This window comes from Cynara cardunculus (genome assembly GCF_001531365.2).
Source record: "Cynara cardunculus var. scolymus isolate 2C chromosome LG 17, CcrdV1, whole genome shotgun sequence".
NCBI lineage: Eukaryota > Viridiplantae > Streptophyta > Magnoliopsida > Asterales > Asteraceae > Cynara > Cynara cardunculus.
The window spans coordinates 6231548-6253537 of NC_037544.1; the positions used below are offsets into that span (position 1 = coordinate 6231548).

At 30.7% G+C, this 21990-nt stretch overlaps 1 protein-coding gene across 1 annotated transcript; it reads right to left on the reverse strand.

Moving 5' to 3' along the window:
* Window positions 1–590: 590 nt before the first annotated feature.
* On the reverse strand, window positions 591–2222 carry LOC112500631. Its single transcript, XM_025104155.1, has one exon. It carries the CDS (start codon window positions 2187–2189, stop codon window positions 768–770), a length of 1422 nt encoding a protein of 473 aa, XP_024959923.1. The 5' UTR covers window positions 2190–2222; the 3' UTR covers window positions 591–767.
* Window positions 2223–21990: the final 19768 nt, after the last annotated feature.

Genomic DNA, 21990 nt, shown 5'->3' on the forward strand with positions numbered 1-21990 from the left:
TATTTTAATAAATAAATCAAGTACAGAAATATATGACATAAAAAATGGATTGAAATTACATATATTTAAATTAGAGTTTTTTTTTTTAATTTATATATAAAAAATTGACGAACATTTAAAAATCGACCATTTATTCATGATTTTAATGAGACGATAGGTGATTGATAACTATATATACATCATTTAACAAAATTAAATTCAAAACAGTGACAATCAATATATTATTTATGTGGAAGGTTGGATTGGGTGATGGGTTAGTTAAATTTCAAACGCAACCATTATAATTTGTAGACATCAATCGCTGTTGAGGAGAGGGCAACTCATCACAAGTCGCATTTCATGCATATCAACAACCCCCCGCAACCGATAACACTTGTCACTTGTGAATTCATCATTCTTCTCTCTTCTAATTTATTTATTACGTACTATCAAATATTATATTTTACAAATTAGATATAGAAACTAAGATTAAATGTGATCTTCAATCTATACCATAAAAACCTACTACACAATTTTTGTAGATATCATATAAATTCAAAATTGATGATCAAGAACAACTAACAAATTAATGGAAACTTAATTAACAGATCAATGGAAACACGAGAATATTTGCCGTACTCATTAATATTGATTTTCAAACAGATATACATAGAACAAGGCAAATAGATATATGACCATATATATTATATATATATAATTAATGCAGAAACAAAAACCATGACTTCATTATTTAGTATTAATTCGAAAACATACTTGATTGATGAGGATCAGATAGAGCCTTGAGAGATCTTGGACGAAGCAACCACCTTACCACCTTGATTTAATGCTGCCGATGGAGCAGCCATTGCGTGAAACTGCTGTGTAGTTGGTTGTGGTGTCACCATAGTCCCCTGTGGAGTATAGTAGACATGCCTTCCGACGCCGTTATCATACGCTACTTGAGCATACCCTGCATCGGTCATCCCAGCTGTTGAATGGACCATCCTAACCCCTTCCGAATGCGTCGTTATCTTTTGCGGTTGTTGTGGAGGCAATATAGGTTGTGTCGCCATCGATTGTACTGGTTGCATGGCGTTGTAAACGGGCTGGTCACGGTAAACCTCGGTTGGCATCCTCTGGACGTAGTATCCCTGGCCGTGATTGACAGGAGCGGTAGCTGGTCTTGCCATGGGCGCGTGATACATACTCGCGTGAGCTGGAATCATGTAAACGGGTTGTTGATCCGATGATATTGTTGATGTTGTAAATCCGCCGGAAATTTGGTATCCGGCAGCAGGAGCGGGTACAGTTCCCGGCAATGTTGTCGGAGCTACTTTTTCGGTCATTTTCGGGACATAGTAGTCTCCTGTGTAACCAGCACCGAGATTATCATCACTTGGTTTCCTGTAGAGAGCCGGTTGTTGCTCTTCTCCAATTCGCAACCTCTGTAGGTCCTGGATGTGTTTCTGGATCCGATCGGCTTCGATTCCACGCTCATCTAGAACAGCAATTTCGGGCTCATGTGGATGAATATGCGGATCTGCGATATGTTGATCTCGAGTTTTTGACGCCACTCCAGATGGCTGCATCGGCATTCCTTTGTCCGAACCGAAAAAGCGTTCCACGTTCCCATGCGGCGGCGGTGCTGACGGTGGCGTGTTAGGCTGCACATGACCAGAATTCAAAGCATCCATAAACCGTTCCCGCTCCGATCTCCCCTCAGTCGAACCAAAACTGTGAACGGGAGTCAATGCCGGACTTTGACCACTAAGAGGAAAGAGAAACAGCCTCAACCTCGCTGGACTAGGCGAAGCTCTATTCAACCGATCGTACTCGTGCATCATGTGTTCCAGATCATCATCATTCGTGACGGAAATCAAGGCGTCTAGATCTTCACCCGGCAACTGGTACTTAAAACAAACTTCTCCGTCACATAACGCCGTTAATTTCGCGTTGACAGCAGCAAACTTCACAAAACGATCAACAGCTAGGATCTTAGTCTCCCCACCGACATAAGAGAGCTGGTTATCATGAGGCCTAGGGTGGATTTTACCACCATAACTACACATAAGCTTGACTTTGTAGTTGTTGTTGCTATTGTTTCCGGTCGACTGATCCTCCCATGGCGGTGGATTCTCGAAGTCGACTTCTCTCGATCTCGGCGAAGATCCACCGGACTCCGGGTAGGAAGTATATGAGTAATTCTCCATGGGCACACGTTAGGAACAGAGCAGAAAGAAACTTTTGAAGAGCACTAAGGTGGACGTTGAATGGAACCGGTGGGAACGAGGAACGGAGAGAAGCGGAAAATTGGCTTTTATATTATCCTTTCTCTAACAATTTTTTTAATAATTTTTTTTTATTAATACGGATATCTCACCGTTATATGAGTCGATTAATTTTAGAGCGATCATCTGCTTTGCAGATAATTCGGAGTTACCATATTTGAACCTCCATGACCACAAAAAGATTTGAACATAAACCTTCATGTATTTTTAACATTTGGAACCCAAACTCAAACCAATTAATCATCATCTTTGTGGTTTATAATAAATCTTTTTGTTCAATTTAAAACATTTTTTAAAAGACCATTATTAAAAAAATCACATTAGTATCTTGTAATAATTACTAATTATTTAAAATTTAATAATTTGTCAAGATTATCGTATTTCTTTTAAAATGTTAAATACTAGATAAAATCCAATAAAAAATATATTATAATACTGTTTTTTTAATATGGAAAAAAATAGTTTTTATAAAATAAAAAACTGTGGGGAATTTTAAAGTAACAGGTGGGTGCATGGTTAGTCGTGTCGAGGATAGTTTGCGAGCAGGAAGTGGTGGGATCCAGTGAGGAAAAGGACACCACCTGCAAACTGCACTGTTGCCAGGTGGAATTTTTCAACTGGGACCCGGTCAAATAGTAATTTGAGTAGTTCACATGCTTACCTTACCCTTGGTTAAGAATTTTACACTCACATGCACCGGGTTAATTACACTCACCTCACACAATATTTTGTTCCCTTTAAATGTACTTATATTATTTAAAAAATAAGTATTTATATTAATTAAAAAATAAATAATTATATTTTGTTAAAAATAAAATCGAACAATTATGTTTATAATTTTTATGTGTATGAGTATCTGCATTTGGTTTTAATATAAATACCATTAATTAAATCACATATTTAAGGATTTTTTTTAATATTTTTAAGAATATCGTTAATCATTCACTAAATATTAAAAGTACAACTTTAACTTTAACTGACGATGATAATAGAAATATTCTTTAGATTCCATATCTGGTTTATCAGTACCCTAATTTTAATTATTAAAAAAGAGTGCGAATAATAAGGGATGTTGAATGCTTGAAAATCATGAATATTTTAAATCTATAAAACATATAACCGATTTAATATTATATTATGTTTAATTATTATTATTATTTAATATATATATATATATATATATACTCATGTATATTTTACACATATTATATAATATTTTTTATTTATATAATTACTAGTTGTGTATCCATACAATGCAGTGGGAGCCATGAATTGTAATGATTTTAAAGTTTCACTGGTTTTATAAGAGAATATTTAACGATGATATAAGTTACACTTGGTCTTTATATAAATACAATTTGAATAAATAAGAGTTATGATTCCAATTACAGTCTATTAGTGAAAAAATTGTATGACAGTTTAAAATACGATATATTTAAAATCCAACATATTTAAACGACTCTACAAATGTGTTCGATTTACACCAAGAGCAAAGAATCAAAAGAACAAGACCGAGAGTTCTAGAGCAATTGAATGAGAGATGAATGAGAGAACTTTTAATAACTCATGGTGAATATAAATTTGAATCTCACATTGGGGGATGAGGAGAAGACATAGATGTATGAGAGGGTGAAACATGAGTTAAATGTGTCAAAATTATCTTGAAAATATGAAAAGAAAATGTAATAATGTGCATTGGTAATTTGTACTATATGTTATTTTAATTGTAGATTAAGAGATTTTAAGACTGAATGTATAAAGTAGTAGTATTTAATACATTATGAGTTATTATTAAGACTTTGTGCATAAATGTATAGTACTTTGTGTATTAAAAAATGTTTTTAAAACTTTTGATAAATCTGGTTTACAAGGTAATATAGATATATACTTATTATTATATTACATATATGTATTAGTATTAAAGTTTTATCGTAATTATTTTAAAAAGCCTAAAATAATTTAATTCAAAAGTTAATTTTTATGATTAATTAGTTATTTTAATAGATGAGATATTTATAGAAACCATTTGTATTAAATTTAAATAAGAAAAACGTTCAAAAAATTAAAGAAACTGTTTTATTTTGAATTATTAAGTTCTTTAACATTTTTTGATTGAATAAGTTGTTGAACTTTTTTTATGTTAAATGATGTTGCATTTTTTTTAATAATTAAATGGTTGAGCTTTTTTGAAATTACTTAAATTATTTTAACCTTTTTTAAAATTATATAATTTAAAAGTTATTTTTATAAAATAACTTGAAAAATGTAATCGATTTTACAAAAAGTAGTTTTTCAAATTTCTTGAGTTATTTTAATATTTTTAAAATGATGTAATTAAAAAATTGTAAATAAAATAATATAAAAAAATTAATATCGTGCAACTCACAAAGTTATAGTTATTTATAAAAAAATCATCTTTACATATTTTTTTAATTAATAAATCATCGAACTTTTAAATTTTGGTTTGGTTCATTTCAACCCAAAAAAATGCTACATATTATGGTTTGATTGTCTCACAGATCAAATAAGCGGTAAAATGATTTTTAAGTCACGGTTTCCCTGACTTTTAATCTATCTAGATAATTTTTTTTTAAAATCTTTTTGTTTAATACGTAAGGATCTAATAATAATAATATTATTATATTGAATTTTATGTAGTTTAGTATATAAAAATGGTTGTTTTTTAATAAACAATTATTGAAAAAAGTACGTTTTTAAGGATCGTTATTAAAAAAAAGAAAACACATATTTTTCTTAAAAATAATTATTAGAAAAAATACGCTTTTTAAAGAAAAATATTAAAAGGAAAAAGAAAACATATAATATTTTTTTATAGAAATTATAATTAAAAAATAATATTTTTTAGTCATTAATCACCGGCCATTTTGATACTTTGGAATAACTCAAAAAAATGATAGATAATATCCCGGTATACGGTCTCCTAATTAGCCTAAGAAAAGTAAAAAAAAAATTGTCATTTCATTTATGTCATAATTGAATAGGCTATTCTTTTTTTTAAATTACGGTTGGCACGAGAGCGCTCGATCAATGAGCTAATACTCACTCTTTCATTAGTTTTTTTACAGAATAATAAATAATATTCATAATAATAATATTATTATAATTAAATGAAATAACTAAAAGAAAATTAGTATAAAAAAAAGACAACAAAAATAACAAATAAAAAGGAAATGATTAAATAAGAGGTAGGGGTGTCATTAGTAAGGGATATGGGTGCAGTCTATCCCTTATTAAATCATCAAATATAAGTTTTTTAAGGATTAAATAGAAGCTAATATTTATACTATATTATAAAGCATTTGACAAAAACTTTTAAAAACGATTTTTTATACATAAAATATTGTTTATTGGTGCATATTACTTAGAATTCAAGATTACAAGTCAATTGTGCATAAGTACAACTTATTAAAGCTCTATGCTTAAATTCGTGCAACTAACTACAGATAAACATAATCAAATACATGATACACATTTCATTTTAAATATAAAAAATTTAAAATATAATTAGTATAGTCATTAAGTTCTAACAGAATATTTAATTATTATCTATATAAAAATATATTATTAAATCAAAAATAAATTATTTCATTATTAAACCTAAATTAAATTATAATAAAAAATTGAATTAAAGAAAATTACAAAAAGAACAAGAACTTTTAAATAGTTAATTTGATACTAATATGAATATATTCTTTTTCAAATTTTTATGATATCTTTAAGTTATATTTTATTCAAAAATAAAAACATTATCGTTTTCTCAAAACCACATAAAACCTTATTATGTCATTGACAGAGACAGAATAAAATATAACATTAAAATAGAGATATATCTCACTGCATTACGCGCGTACCCTTCTAGTTGTATAAAATGTTTCGGTTTTCTAATACTTTTCTTATTTTTATATGGTATGTCTACAAATTTTACATTATTAAAACTAAGTAATAGTCGACTAAAAACACATTTATATACAAGGTAACTGAATCCTACGAAAATTATATAGTATTATTCATATTTTTATCCAGAAAATACATATTAATTAATTATTTACTAGAAGGGTACTCGCGCAATGCAGCGAGACACATCTCGATAATGTTCTATTATATTATTTGTCTCTGTCGATGTTTTAATACGATTTTATGTGTTTTTAAGAAAGCAATAATGATTTTATTTTTGAATAGAATACAAATTTGATATTATCATAAAAATTTGAAAAAAAAAAATATGAATGTTAATATCAAATCAACTATTTAATAAAGTTCTCATTTTTTATGTAATTTCTTAAAAAAAAAGGTTATTATAATTTAATTTGGGTTTAATAATAAAATAATTTATTTTTGGTTTAATAATATAACATTTTATAAATATAATAATTAAGTATTCTGTTAGAACTTAATGATTATCCTAATTATATTTTAGAATTTTTATATTTAAAATAAGATGTTTATCATGTATTTAATTATATTTATTTGCAGTTAGTTACACGAATTTAGATATGGAGCTTTAATAAGTTGTACTTACGCACAATCTACTTGTAATCTTGAGTTTTAAGTAACATGTATTAATAAACAGTACTTTATGCATAAAAAATGATTTTTAAAAGTTTTTGTCAAATGCTTTATAATATAGTATAGATAAAATGTTCTATCCTTTAAATTATAGCGTTGTGTGCAAGTAAAAATGATATTTTGGTAACTAAATGAAAAATACAAAGGTTGAAGCCTATATAAATCATCCATCAAATAAGGTTTTTTTTAAAAAAAAATTGTTCATCTTTAAATCTCAAAAGAATTTGAAGGCTTTGTTTTGACAACTTCAGTGTTCATCATATTCTTGAAAGATCAACGGTATTTGTAAACTTCACAAATATCATAGTAGTATGTGTGTGTATTAATAAATTATATTATTTTTTATTTCAAAAGAAAATTAAAATAAAATAGAAAACATGAAAACCCCTATTTAACGGCTTAAAGTTAACATAAGTCAGTAGCTGGGACCAAAACGGAGGAAAAATGCATAAAACAACAGTTTTCTAGCAATAAAATTTTTGTAGGGATCCAATACAAGAAAAATAGTAAACCATAGGGACCAAAATTATAAATTACCTTATATTTAGGGTTTTTCATCAAAATGACCAAAATATACATAATATATTAACAAAATAACCATTTTGTTATGTTTTACCAAAATAATGACATGGATCGCCCCGGGGACAACATGACCATAAGGGGGACGATCCAACCTCTTTGACCCAAAAAAGTACATAATTTTTTTTTAAAATTGATTTGTGGGACCCATATGTATCTAATTTGGGGGACCAAATGTCTTATTTGTCTTAGGGGCTGTTTGACAGTTGTTGAATGGTTTAGTGCAGAATGATTAAGTGGTCAGGATGATTAAGAGACTCTGTATGATTTAGTATCAGATAAAAAAAGGTTGTTTGGAAACTGTTCTGAATGAACAGTCTGAATGACATAAAATTACCATTTTACCCCCAGTCTTGTATTTAATGAAAATTAACATTTGACAACAGTTCTGAAGAAAATTTCTAAATGAAAAATAAAAAATAATTAATGCTTCAAGCCAATACATAATATTATATCAATCCAAACAAACATGACAATGTTTGTTCACGTTTTGGCATAAAATAGTCTCGAAACAAGGCCTAAAACAGTCTCGAAACAAGGCGTAAAACAACCTCTAAACAAAGCCTAAAATAGTCTCGAAACAAGGCCTAAAACAGTCTCGAAACAGCATCCAAACAGTCCATATAGTTGCTGATTTTTTTATCTACCAAACAGCTTCTTTAGCTACTGATTTTTAGCCACAAAACAGCCCCATAGCTGCTGATCTTTAGTAACAAAACAACCCTTTAGCTGCTGATTTTTTATCCACGGAACAACTTTGCTAGCTGCTGATTTTTTATCCACAAAATCTAGCTCTGTGACAGAAAAGGTTGGTGCTCTTCGCATTTCACCTAGAGTATATACAAGATATGATTCTTCATGAATGTGTATAGGAAATGATACCATTATCTGTGAATGTTTCGAAGAAAAAAGAATATAATTCCGCAGGAACATATCATGGAATGTACAAAGCAAAACGGTTCAAAATGATTAGAAGCATAGAATTTTGTGGTTATGAATTACAAGTTCATTTAATAACATTCATGGTGAGACTTTGAGATTACTGTGGGAACAAATGCCAAGGGTTTATTGAAGGCGACCTCACTCAATGATCATTAATATTTCATTTACTACCAATCTCTAATATTGCATATATTATTATTTTTGGATATCCTATGAAAACTTTGAAAGCACTGTTTCTTCATAATTTGAAGCTCAACCAATCTATTTCTCAATTTTTGTCATTAGAATTATGGATGCTATTGCTTTAGCCTTCTGGCCCACAAGTTTTCTCTATTGCATTATTAAAGAGTAGTTTCAACTTTCAACATCTAATTAATAGCCCAAAAAGCATYCAAAGCCATGAAGCATGTTCAATCTCAGCATCCAGGAAGCTATAACCAGCATAAAGGCTAATGAGAGGGATTATCTTAAGTGGTCCCAATTGGTCTGCATCATTCTTCAAGGCAAATGGCAAATTGTATTCAGGCAAATGGCTAATGGGAGGGATTATCTTAAGCTGTTCGACCTCTTTCCCAATTATCTCATTGCTACAGAAAATCTCTAATCATAGTGGTCAATGTAGAACGAACGAAGAAAATCAAATATTAGCAGACAAATGTGTAAAGTTGATTGTGTCCATGTAAAAACTGACTTGCAGGCATCACCGACAATCAAGCAGGCTTGTCTAGGGTTTATGATTCAGAAGAAGTGTGAGACCACAGATGATGTTATTCACCACATAAGAAGGGTTTATGAAATTGAGAGGTCTTACCTGTGAATCGATTGGTGACCGATGAGGAAGGCGAGACTGGTGACCGATGAAGAAGGCGAGAATGGTGAACGAGGATGTGCGATTCCTACAACCGATCGATAGAACAAAGGTGTCGCTTGGAGAAATCGAGGGAGCCATACCTGGTACGACGATTAGAGAAAAAATAGGGAGGGGAAACCTGTCAAAATTTCACATCTGAATCGTATGGAGGCCGTGTGGGTGAAGGAGTGATTCAGATCTACATTTGTCATTCAGACTTTGTAAAAAACCTATCCAAACAATAAAATGTCTGACCGAATCAGACCCTTACCTCTTAATGGTATCATTCAGAGGTAAACAAACAGCCCCTTAAATAATGGGATCGCCCTCACCTACCTCAGGATCTTCCCCATGGGCGATCAGGCTTACACGTTTGACTGTTATTTTGTCTTGTAGTGAGGAAATCGATTTCACAATCAAGAGGTATTTTTCAATAAACGGGGGATGATTTTGACTGTTACTTTGACTGTTTTAGTTATGATTTTACTCTATAAAATCAAACAATTATACTTTCACAAGCTGTAATCATTAAACACAATCTATCATCACAACCCTTAACACAATATGAAATCACGCCAAGTTTTATAATTTTCACTACTTTTTTAAATGCATAAATGAACCAACAACTGCTTTTATATTTTCTTATAAAAATTAAAAAATTTATAACCACTGAATGTTAATATTTTTTAATAATTGTTGATACAAAAAAATTATTTTTATCTGATTTGAAGGACAAAAATCAGGTAAATAAAGAACGGGCCTTTAGCTCACCTGAAATTTTGAGGTCATTGATTCGAGTTCCTCCAAACAAAATCATTAGATTTTTTTTTTGTTTTTGTTTTTAGTATCTCATGATATTTGTTGAGATGCGTACAAATTAACTCCTATAACCAAAAAATACACTGTTGAATAACATGACTTTTCAAATGCAACTCCAATACTTCCTACAACCACTTACAAAATATAAGTAACATTTAGATTATGAAACATTAAAATATTTATAGAATATAATAAATGTTCGTTTATTATGATAGAAATATTTAAAAAAATAATTGGTATTCATTTATTATGATCAATACTTAAATTAAAAATAATTAAGATATTTGTGGAATTAAATATTTATTAATTTAAATAGATAGTTAAAATTAGTCTGTAGGATTTATAATAAAACAAATAGGTTTGCACTTACAGATAGAGCCAGTAAATTAAAATAAATATATAAGAAAAATAATTAAATTAGTGAAGAGAGACAAATTACATGTTTTTTTTTATTAACCTGGATATCCAATCCACTATGCGAGCCGACTAATCCTAGGATGACCATCTGCTTTGCAGATAGTCCGGAGTCACCACATTTGAACCTCCGTGGCCACAAATTACATGTTTGAATATATATATATATATATATATGGGTTCACATGAGACAAAAGGTTTTTCGTGAAACCCATAAGACCAATTTTGTGATTATTGAGAAGTCTCGTGGCAATTTTGTGATTATGAATATTTAGATTGTAGATATAATCCAATGGTTGARAATTGGTCTTACGGGTCTCAYGAAAAACCCTTGGTCTCACATGGTCCCAAATATATATATATATATATATATATATATATATATATATATAGACTTGGGATCATCTGAGACCAAAACTTTTTCGTGAGACCCGTAAGACCAATTCTCAACATTTGGATTAGATCTACAATCTCAAAATTCTTAATCACAAAATTGACACGAAAGTTCTCAATAATTACAAAATTGCCACCGTGCAACTTTAGACTGTTAAATCATTAGTTTATTAAGTTGATCAATGAACATAAATTGGTCTTACGGGTCTCACGAAAAACCTTTGATCTCACGTGAACCCAACCCTATATATATAAAAGGGTCAAATAAATCTTTGATCTTTATCTTAATCAAGTCTTTTAATAATTATGGAAAAGTGATGTGTCTGTAAATGTTATTATTTTATTTCTTGAATTGTTATGAAAATTTACATATTAAGAAATAATAGAAGAGTACATGTACAATGCATCGAGATACATTTCGATTTTAATATTTCATTTCATTTTGTCATCTGTCGATGGTATAATACGGTTTTATGTGGTTTTAAGAAAAAAAAATAATGTTTTTATTTTTGAATAGAATATAAATTTGAAGATATCATAAAATTTTGAAAACAAATATATTGATATTGGTATCAAAGTCTCTATTTAAAAGTTCTTTTTTTTGTTGTGTTATTTCTTTAATTCAATTTTTTTATTATAATTTAATTTAAGTTTAATAAGAAGTAATTTATTTTTGATTTAATAATATATATTTTTATAAATATAATAACTAAGTATTCTGTTAGAACACAATGATTATCCTAATTAAATTTTAGATTTTATATATTTAAAATGAAATGTTTATCCTGTATTTGATTATGTTTATATGCAATTAATTACACGAATTCATATATGAAGCTTTAATAAGTTGTACTTAAGCATTATTTTCTTGTAATATTGAAATTTTAAGTAATACGCATCAATAAACAATATTTCATGTATAAAAATGGTTTTTAAGATTTTTTATCAAATGTTTATAATATAGTATAGATATATTAGAAATTTTTTCAGTTGGATAGAACAAAACTAAACAAGTTGTTCTTAAAAGGTTTTTGTAATGATTTTATATATCATATTATAGTTATAGTTAACATAAATGAAGTAGATGATTTAATTTATAAACATTTTTACACATCTTTCATATACATAAATACATACATATATAATAATACCAAATTTGAATGAAAAATTGATATGATTGATGGTAATTAGAAAACCTGATTCGTACAAAGAAAAAATTATGTTTTATTCGGTTTTGAAGATTCTTATCAATTAGGGAGGCATGGTGAAGATTGATGCAACAACAACGGTTGTGGAAGTAGAGGCATTGGTGACTGGTGGACGATGGTAGTTGTGGAGGACATGAAGATGGTAGATAGTGGTGGTGGTGGCGGCTAACATAGATGAAGGAGGTAGTTGTAACCGATATAGTGGCGGTAGTGGTTGTGGTGGTGGTCGGTGGTAGCTATAGTGGAGGTGGATGTAGCCCATGGTGATATTAGTGGCGATGAACGATGGTGGTCGGTGGCTGACAGCGGTTGTGGAAGTTGTCTTGTCGGTGGTTGACATTGATTGTGGAGGTGACGATGGATGGTGGTGGTTGATGGTCAACGATTGTTGTGGAGGTGGTGGTAGAGGTTGTTGTAGTGGAAGAGGAAGTGGAGATGGCCGATGATGGTAGTAGTGGTGGCCACAGACGGTGGTGGTCAGTGGCCGACGGTGATTGTGGAGATGGTGATGGATGGTCGTGGTTAGTGGTCGACGATGGTTGTGGAGGTGGTGATGGATGGTGGTGGTCAGTAGCCGACGGTGGTTGTGGAGGTGGTGATGGATGGTGGTGGTCAGTGGCCGACGGTGGTTGTGGAGGTGGTGATGGATGGTGGTGGTCAGTGGCCGANTGGTGATGGATGGTGGTGGTCAGTGGCCGACGGTGGTTGTGGAGGTGGTGATGGATGGTGGTGGTCAGTGGCCGACGGTGGTTGTGGAGGTGGTGGTCAGTGGCCGATGGTGGTGGTCAGTGGCCAACGGTGGTTGTGGAGGTGGTGATCGGTGGTTGTGGAGGTGGTGATCGGTGGTTGTGGAGGTGGTGGCGGTTGCGATTAGCGGTAGTGACCATTAAAACCAATACCATATTAAGTAGGGGTGAACAAAGGCGGGTACCCGACCTAAATTCATGGAACTGGTTCCGGAACCGGGACCGACACTTCCTAGAATGAAGGAACCGGAACCAGATACACCAGTTCTTTATATTTGGAAATCGGTCCCAGAACCGCAAGTTCCGATTTCGGTCCCGATGTCTATTTTTTTTTTCAATTTTATCATTTAATACTATAAGAAAGTAACTATTAGTCTATTGCAAAGCACCAACATAAAGAAATAAATACTACAAAATGTGAAAACTAATCCGAGAAATACTAAAAAAACCAACGTAAAGGAAATGTTACAAATAAACAAAAAATAAACTTACTGAATCAAATACATGATATCCATGAAAAAAAAAACCTAATGAATCAAACCCATGGTATCCATGAACAAAAAAAGTACTGTATCCATCATGTTGCTGAGGATAATTTACTCATGAACATAGAAACATATTGTATCTATAAAGAACAAAAAAAAAACAAATAAAAGCTAATAAAACCATAAGAATATACTATTAAAGAAATATAGGGTTTAACATGAAAGGGGAAAAAAACAACATTGAAGAAATCGACAAACAAGCATAAACAGTAGACACGGAGAATAAATCAACTGCAAACTTCGTTGCCTTTGAAGAGAAATCGAGTGCAGAAATCTTTACCTTTGGATGATAGATCGAGTGCAAAAACCGATTTGGAGGAAAAACCCATGAAGAACGTGTTTTCTGTTTGGAGGAGATATCAAGTGTAGCAACCGTAAGTGACTAAGTGTAACCCTAAAAAGTAATTTAACAATTTTAATTATAGTTTATTAAATATAATAAACATGTAAAATAATTTTTATTAAAAAAATAGCAGGTACCCGTCGGTTCCGATTATGGCTACCCGCCGATTCCGCTTCTGGATACCTAATAGGACGAGGTACCCGGTCCCAACGGGTACCCAATGGTTAATGGTTCCAAAAAAAAATGAGAACCAGAATCGGAACTGGTTCCGATTAGTTTCGTATTTTAGGAACCAGAACCGCAAGCAATCATATAGGTTTCGGGGTGGTTCCGGTTCCAAGGACGGGTACCCGGTTCCGATGATTATATATCAAACGAGGATAAATTAGTAATATTTTAGTTTTACCTTATTCTTTTCCCATCATGTTCCACCTATTTTGGTGGAACAAGAAAAAAACTTTGTCACACCCAATGCAAAAGAACGAGTCTTTGTCCCGTCTCATGTCATTCCAAATGTTGAACAAATAAGTTTTTGTCCTGTCTCTTGTCGTGCCAAACATTGAAGTCTAAACACGACCGGATGAAGTCTACATAAAATAAAGAGTAAATTATGTTTTTAGTGCCTATGGTTTGTTAAAAATTGCAATTTTTGTCCTTGTGATTTGTTAAAAATTGCAATTTCCGTCCCTATGATTTAGAAATTTTGGTTTTCGTTTTTATGTTGTTTCGGTCCTTGTGGTTTCAATTTTTTTCATTATTTTGGTTACCTGTACTTAAAAAGTAGAAATTAGTCCAAAGATAAAATTAGTAATAAACTACAAAACATAAGAAGGAAAATCGAATTTCTAAACCACATAGATGAAAATCAAAATTATTAACAAACCATCGGAACGAAACATTTAGGGGCCGTTTACTAAACGCTTACCAGGTAAGTACTTACCGGGTAATTTTCCTCGCCGGATGAACATGGCAAGGGCCAAGAGTCTTACCCGGTAAGAGCGATGATAAGGATGGAGAGTCTTACTCGGTAAGTGAGGTGACGACTCTTACCCGGGTAAGCGCTTACCAGGTAAATTGTTGTATATGATACGTTTTGATGTATTACAATATTATCCAATAAAATAAATTATAGTGTTGACTCCTAACATTAAACACTTATCTGATAAGCATTTAGGTAAACGATCACTTACTCTAAAATAAAATATTGTTTTTTTATACTAGACACTTATAATGAAAATTTAATCGATTAAATCAATAAGGTTTAATTTTATAAACCACAAGGGTGGTGCCTGATTGGTTTGAGCTTGACTTCAAAGGTCAAAAGTAGCAGGAGGTCTCAAGTTCAAATCTAATGAGGAATAAAAATCCCCTTGTGGCCATGGAGGTTCAAATGCGGTGACTTCAGGCCATCTGCAAAGCAGGTTGTTGCCCTGAAATTAGTCGGCTCGCATAGCGGATTGAATATTCAGGTTAATAAAAAAAAGGTTTAATTTTATAGAATTGGATTCAAATGAACAAAATAGCTAAATAAAGAAACTAAAAAATTGAATATAGACCATAAAATTTATTAAAAAATGTTATAAATAAAAAAATTCAAAAATAAATAAATAACAGTACTTAAGATTTCTTATATAAATTTCTTTATTTACGCTTGAGTTTTTTATTTTTTTTATTTTAATGACATTTAAAATGAAGGAATATTTTTAAATAAATGGGTTAAATAGCTGTTAAATAAAAAGGGGAACAATTAAGGAGGTGTTTGGGATTGTTTATAAAAATAACTTATTGACTTATTTCGGTGTGACACCGGTAATAAACACTTTTGAGTGCTTTTGTAAAAAAAAAAGTTAAACCGAAATAAGTTGATAAGTGCTTTTGTAAGGAGTTTTTGAAGAAGTTAAATCTTTCTAACTTATAATAAGTTGATAAGTGCTTTTGTAAAAAAAAATATGTTGTTTCAAGTAAGCAATTCCAAACACCCCTAAATGTAAACCATTTTTATTTGTACAAGTCGTACAAATTACCCTTAAACGTCGATTTCATTATTTAATTTAATGAAATTGTTTAATTTAGTGAAATTGTTTTTAAGTAATTTTTTTTCTTGATTAAATTGCTTTATATATAGTTGTTTTCATATTTTAATGAAGTTGTTTCATATATTTCTCTAAAATTAATCTAATGAAATGATAATATCCATAACTAATGCTCTCTATAATAAAAATAATTAATCAAGTTCTCATAATTATAAAAAATTAATTGGCTAAATGGGGTTTGCACGGTTTGTACAAAATGGTTTGATTTGCAAAATAAACCACCCTATCTACACTATATTATAAAGCATTTGAATAAAAACTCTTAAAAACCATTATTTATGCATGAAATATTGTGTATTAATTCATATTACTTAAAATTTGAAATTACAAGTAAATTTTGCAAAAGTATAACTTATTAAAGCTTCATTTTTGAATTCGTATAACTAAATGCAAATRARCATAATCAAATACAGAATAAACATTTCATTTTAAATATAAAATATATAAAATATAATTAGAATAATCATTGGGTTCTAATAGAATCGTTATCTTTATAAAAAAATTATTGTTAAGCCAAAAATAAATTACTTCACTATTTGACCTAAATTAAGTTATAAAAAATATAAATTGAATTAAAGAAAAATATACAAAAAACAAGAACTTTTAAATAGTTAATTTGATATTAATATCGATATATTTTTTCAAGTTTATTTTTATTCAAAAGTAAAAACATTATTGTTTTTTAAAACCACATAAACCTTATTATACCAATAGAGACAAAAAATAAAAAGAAACTTTAAAATGAAGATGTATCTCGCTACATTGTGTTGGTCCCAAAGGGTCTACAAGAATACTAAACAGATTGTAGAAGGGGGGGGGGGATGAATACAAATACAATTTTCAAATTTAAAATATATATTGATAAAGAAGATCAATACAAATTTTACAAGATTATCTGCGGAAAGATAAGGTATAAGAAACCTATCTAAACAATCTTAAGTTACACACAAAGGTTAGCAAATACAAGAAAAGATATTGCTAAAAGAGTCTTTTACTTAAGCTGAAAGAAGCTTGAAGTAAGAATGAGAATAGAGAGTGATGCGCGCACTCTGCATGGAGAAGAAACACTTCTATTTATACCCAGTGCATTAAATGAACATTTAATGCAGTATGGTAGGTTTAGAATGCGTGTCAAGCCTTAATAGGAAGGCTTGTCCTTTGTTACAGTAAATAGTACAAAAGCACTATTTATGAACATACATCCTTACCTAAAGATGGTGGANACATCCTTACCTAAAGATGGTGGACAAAGAGTCGACTAATCGGCTCCGTACCGTACTATCTCTGGTAAGGGTATGTGTTTGTCCTTTTGTGTGTGCAAGGACAAAACAACAACAATCGTGCTAAGAAAGATTCCTTTGATCGCTGTATGCTGGAATGACCTGAAGGTCTCATCATCATTCGCTGAAGCTAGAGCAGTCTTCACACATAGCTAGACAGGCTTGTAATCACTGAATACCGCTTCAGATCACGTACGCGTCAGTCTCTAATCTTCAGTTTCCGTCTTCGACGTTTGCTGAAGGATCTTTGGTGTGAGTGTTGTTTTCTTGAAGTATCGTTGTCTCTGAATGAATTACAAAGCGAGTTCTTTAGCAATCACTGAACATGCTCAGTGTATTGATCGCTGGAACTGAAAGTACAGAAACACAAAAATACATCGAAAGGAAAAAGAGATTATCATCAAATCACTGAGAGAGAGGATCAACACATTGCACGAATACCTTTCTAGTATAAATAAATGATTTTTTCATATAAAAATAAATAAATTTTCATATATTATTTATAGGTAACAAAATGTCGCATATGCTCTTCTAAATGATTTTAAAGAAAGTTTTTGTTTAAAATATTATTTAAATAAATAATTAATTGAGATTTTTCCTCTTATTTACTTATTTAAATAATATTTTAATTTGACAGAAAATTCTCGTCTACGAATACCATACGTGTAATTGAATGATTAAATTTGGGGCCAAACTAACGATCGATAGTTACGTTGTGGGACAAAGATGTGACACTATGTCAATCATCCCAAAAAGTCAAACATCAAGAGTAAACTTCAATTTTGGTTTCTATTATTTTTTAAAAATCTTAATTTTGATTTTTAGAATTTATCTATATTATATTATAAATCATTTGATAAAAATTTTTAAAAATCATTTTTTATGTATGAAGTATTGTTTATTGATGCATATTATTTAAAATTCAAGATTATAAGTAAATTTTGATAAATACAACTTATTAAAGCTATATATTTGAATTCTTATAACTAATTGTAGATAAACATAATAAAATATATGATAAATATCTAATTTTAAAATATAAAAAATCTAAAATATAATTAGAATAATTATTAAGTCTAACAGAATACTTAATTATTATATTTATAAAAAACTATATTATTAAACCTAAATTAAGTTACTTCGTTACGATAAATTAAATTATAATAAAAAATTTAAATTGAAAAAAAATACACAAATAATAACTTTTAAATAGTTAATTTGATACTAATATTAATATATTTTTTACAAATTTTATATGATATTTTTAAATTTATATTTTATTAAAAAATAAAAAATTATCGGTTTTTTAAAACCACATAAATTGTATTATATCGACATAGATAAAAAAATAAAACTAAACATTGAAATCGAAATGTGTCTCGATGCATTGCACGAGTACCCTTCTAGTTTAATACAAATTTGTTTTTTCAGTTTGTATTTTTGTTTGTTTTGGTCTCTTATTCTAACACCGTTAGTAAAGTTTCCATCAACTCAGGGGCATTTTTGTCCTATTTCATTTCCTCTAATACCTTATAGAAAAATGTAAATTTAATTTCAACCAATTAGAACAATACACGTATCTTTTGATTCCCTTCTTTCTCCCACCCTCCCCGTTCTCCCTCTACTCCGGTGAAACCCAAATCAAATAGACAGATGGGTGCGTTAAACACAAAACCTATGACATTTTCTTGATTGGAATTACAGAAAACAACTTGCCATGAACAAACAGGTTCAAAGAAATTGTGCATATCAGATAAAGATGAATTTAAGGGATTTATACCCATCTTTCAAAAGACAGCAGAGATGAAGAACTCATATGTATTGGGAATTGGTTGTTCTTGTTGTTGACAAAGATTTGACATGAAGAACAACGTTAGAACAACAATTGAACCAAAATAGCAAATCCCATTTTGAAAATTTGCTGAAAAAAGAAGATAAATAGATGGAGAACGCAAAACTTCAACTCTATATCTGCCCCACCTGTAACACCCTTATTTTACTATGAGAAATGTTACGTAATATAAAACAAATTGTCCAAAAGTACTCCAAAATGACGAATAAATTAAAAACTTTTCGCAGCGAAAGTTTTCAAAACATATTAACATATAACTTAAAACCTAACCTGTCCCATACCAGGTTAAGTTACAACTGATTCATACATAAACATCTAAACAAAAGATAGAATATAAGATAAGAACATACAAGTCTCTAAGTGTGTCATCTGCCCTAATCCAATCTCGAACTACTTGGTTCTGAAATGCATACTATAATCAGTTTATAAAACTCAGTGAGTTCATAGTTTGTGTGAGTGAAATCATATCTTGTCACACATATCAAACATGAAAACATTGTATAAAATAGTATGCATTTTCTGAAAATGTCCAACATTGAAATAAACTAGACCTCATAATTGTCTCATCAAGTAAGGACTGATAAGCTGCAAGCATTCCCTGGATATGTACAGCTCACCTATAGCCAGTAACCCATTACGGGGTTGTGCTGCCATGTCACAGCCATTTCCTAGTGTATACGGCTCATACAGAGCTAGTCACCCATTTCAGGGTCGTGCCTCCCTCAAGTACGACAAACTAAGCTAATATCCAATCCTTCAAACCATGCACCACTTGTACAATTTAAACCAACTGAAAAAAACATAAACATGCTAAATAAGTTTAAAAACCAAAAAACAATTAGCATGCATGTTCTACAAAGATCCATATACATGTAAACATATAATTGATGTCATGTATTAAAACCAATATTATCCTTAACATACACCACCACAAAATAGTAGCATGATAAAATAATTTTGTACATATGTATCATCCCATTGTAAGTCTCATGAATACTTACCTGATTGCATGTAGATCGGCTATTGATAGCTCACATCCGAAAACCTACACATTTCATACCACCATGTCCAATTAACGTCTTAATTTCTCCAAAGTCAAATATGGTCAACCCGACCCAATCTATGTCAAACTTCATATCCAAACATCCTAATATACCTCAAGTAACTCAATTTGACCCATCATTAAAATCCATACGAGTCAAACTAGTCAAAAGTCAATCCTTAGTCAATTCAGTCAACCCCGGCCAACTTTAGTCAAATTCCAAGTCTATAACTCAATGACGTCCCAAAACGTTAAATTAATCATTTTATAACTATATAAAATCTTTGTTCCGAATAAAAGAGTCCCACTAATTTATTAAGCCCAAAATACGACACTTTAAACCCATTGAGCTCGAAAATGACTCGTTTCTTGCTCCGTTTTCTATGTTTTTTTGGACCATTTTGTAAAATACATTTTTACCAAGGTTTTGACATAAATAACATACATTTTCATCAAGTAATGAGACTTATTTCTTCTTTTTAAAGTTTTAGTTTTAATTAAAACTGAACAAAACTTTAAACTTCAAAACCAACCCTTAAAACACAAATTTGAAACACAAGGCTATTAGGGTTCGATAGATAATCTAAAAACACAAGCTCTCTTCCTTGCCCTTCCTTTTGCCTTTCAAAAAAAAAAAGTATGTTACCTCCGAAAGACGAAAAACCAAAGTTTTTGAGACTGAACTTTGAGCTCTGATTTCTCTCTCAATACATGGTGAAAATACGAATGGTTTGAGCCCAAATGAACCCTAGCCGATGCCCTTCATTTATATGAAAACGTTTTTGGCGTATTAGCTGAAATTTTGAGGTAATGAGATATTTTTAAGACCAACTATCGAAAAGTCGCCATCAAGAAGTCAAATCTGAAATAGTGTTGTCCTTTTGGCAGAACATGCCCTGCTTTCAAAGGTTTTAAACTCTGTTACCCCCTTTAACTTCTTGAAATTTACATTCGGTCCCCTAACTCAATCATTTTATAACATCTTTGGTCCAAAAGGAGTTTAAACCCATTTATTTATATATCACTCTCATTAAATGACAAAAATATCTTCATAACTCATTTCTTTACATTTTTTCTCGAATAAAATAAAACCAATTTTATTTTATTTTATTTTTCCCTTATGCTTTTAGAATAATCATTTATCCTATTTTGGCGTGTCACACCACCAATTTAAAATACCCCTTTTTGTGTTTATCAGGCTTTCAGATAATTCAATCTCTTTAATGCTTCTACTTCATTTAATCCAAACACCATTGTCCACCACAACCACCACCACTGATCTATTGCGTTGATGAGTTGGGGATTTTTAAGTAAATGAAGTCTAACCATCAAAGAAAGAACAATTTATAGCCATTTCGAGAATTTCTTTCAAAAAAGTTGGGCTTCAAATTATTTACAGGTAGAAGGAATAAGCCTATCGAGAAAACAAGTAAATTAAAGAAGATTGTCTTAGGAGGCATTTAATTCATTTTAAATCCAGATCATGTTCTTCGGAGGGTTCGTTAAACAAAAAAAAACCCATATTGGGAGAGGGAGGTGGACAAAGAGGCCATGGGGTTCACCAATGGAGGTCGTCAGAGCTGAGGGGTGGGTTGGTGGCGAAGACAACAGGGAAAGCTGGAACAGGAGGTTGAAGAATGGAGTTGTAAGGAGAAGATCTACAACATGGTGATGGAGACGTGGAAGAGTTCGCGGCTGATGGAAATCGGGAGGGAGGCATCGGGTCCGTCGGCATGGAACGGGAAAGATGCCTTCTCCGGATTGGGTTTTTATTTAAGTTTTCCATCATATATATAGGAGCAGTTTCAAATAAAAACCGAGTTTCAGTTTCACATGCACCTCAGTGTACTTATTTTAAAATATGAATCATATCCAGATTCTGAGAGAAACCAAAAGGACCAACAGTGTAATTTACTCTAAAACATAACTCTAATAGTATAATATGTTAATTACTACAAATAAGATAGTAAACAAATATTAAATAATATAATATATTAATTAAAATAATTTTAATTTGATTATTATATATT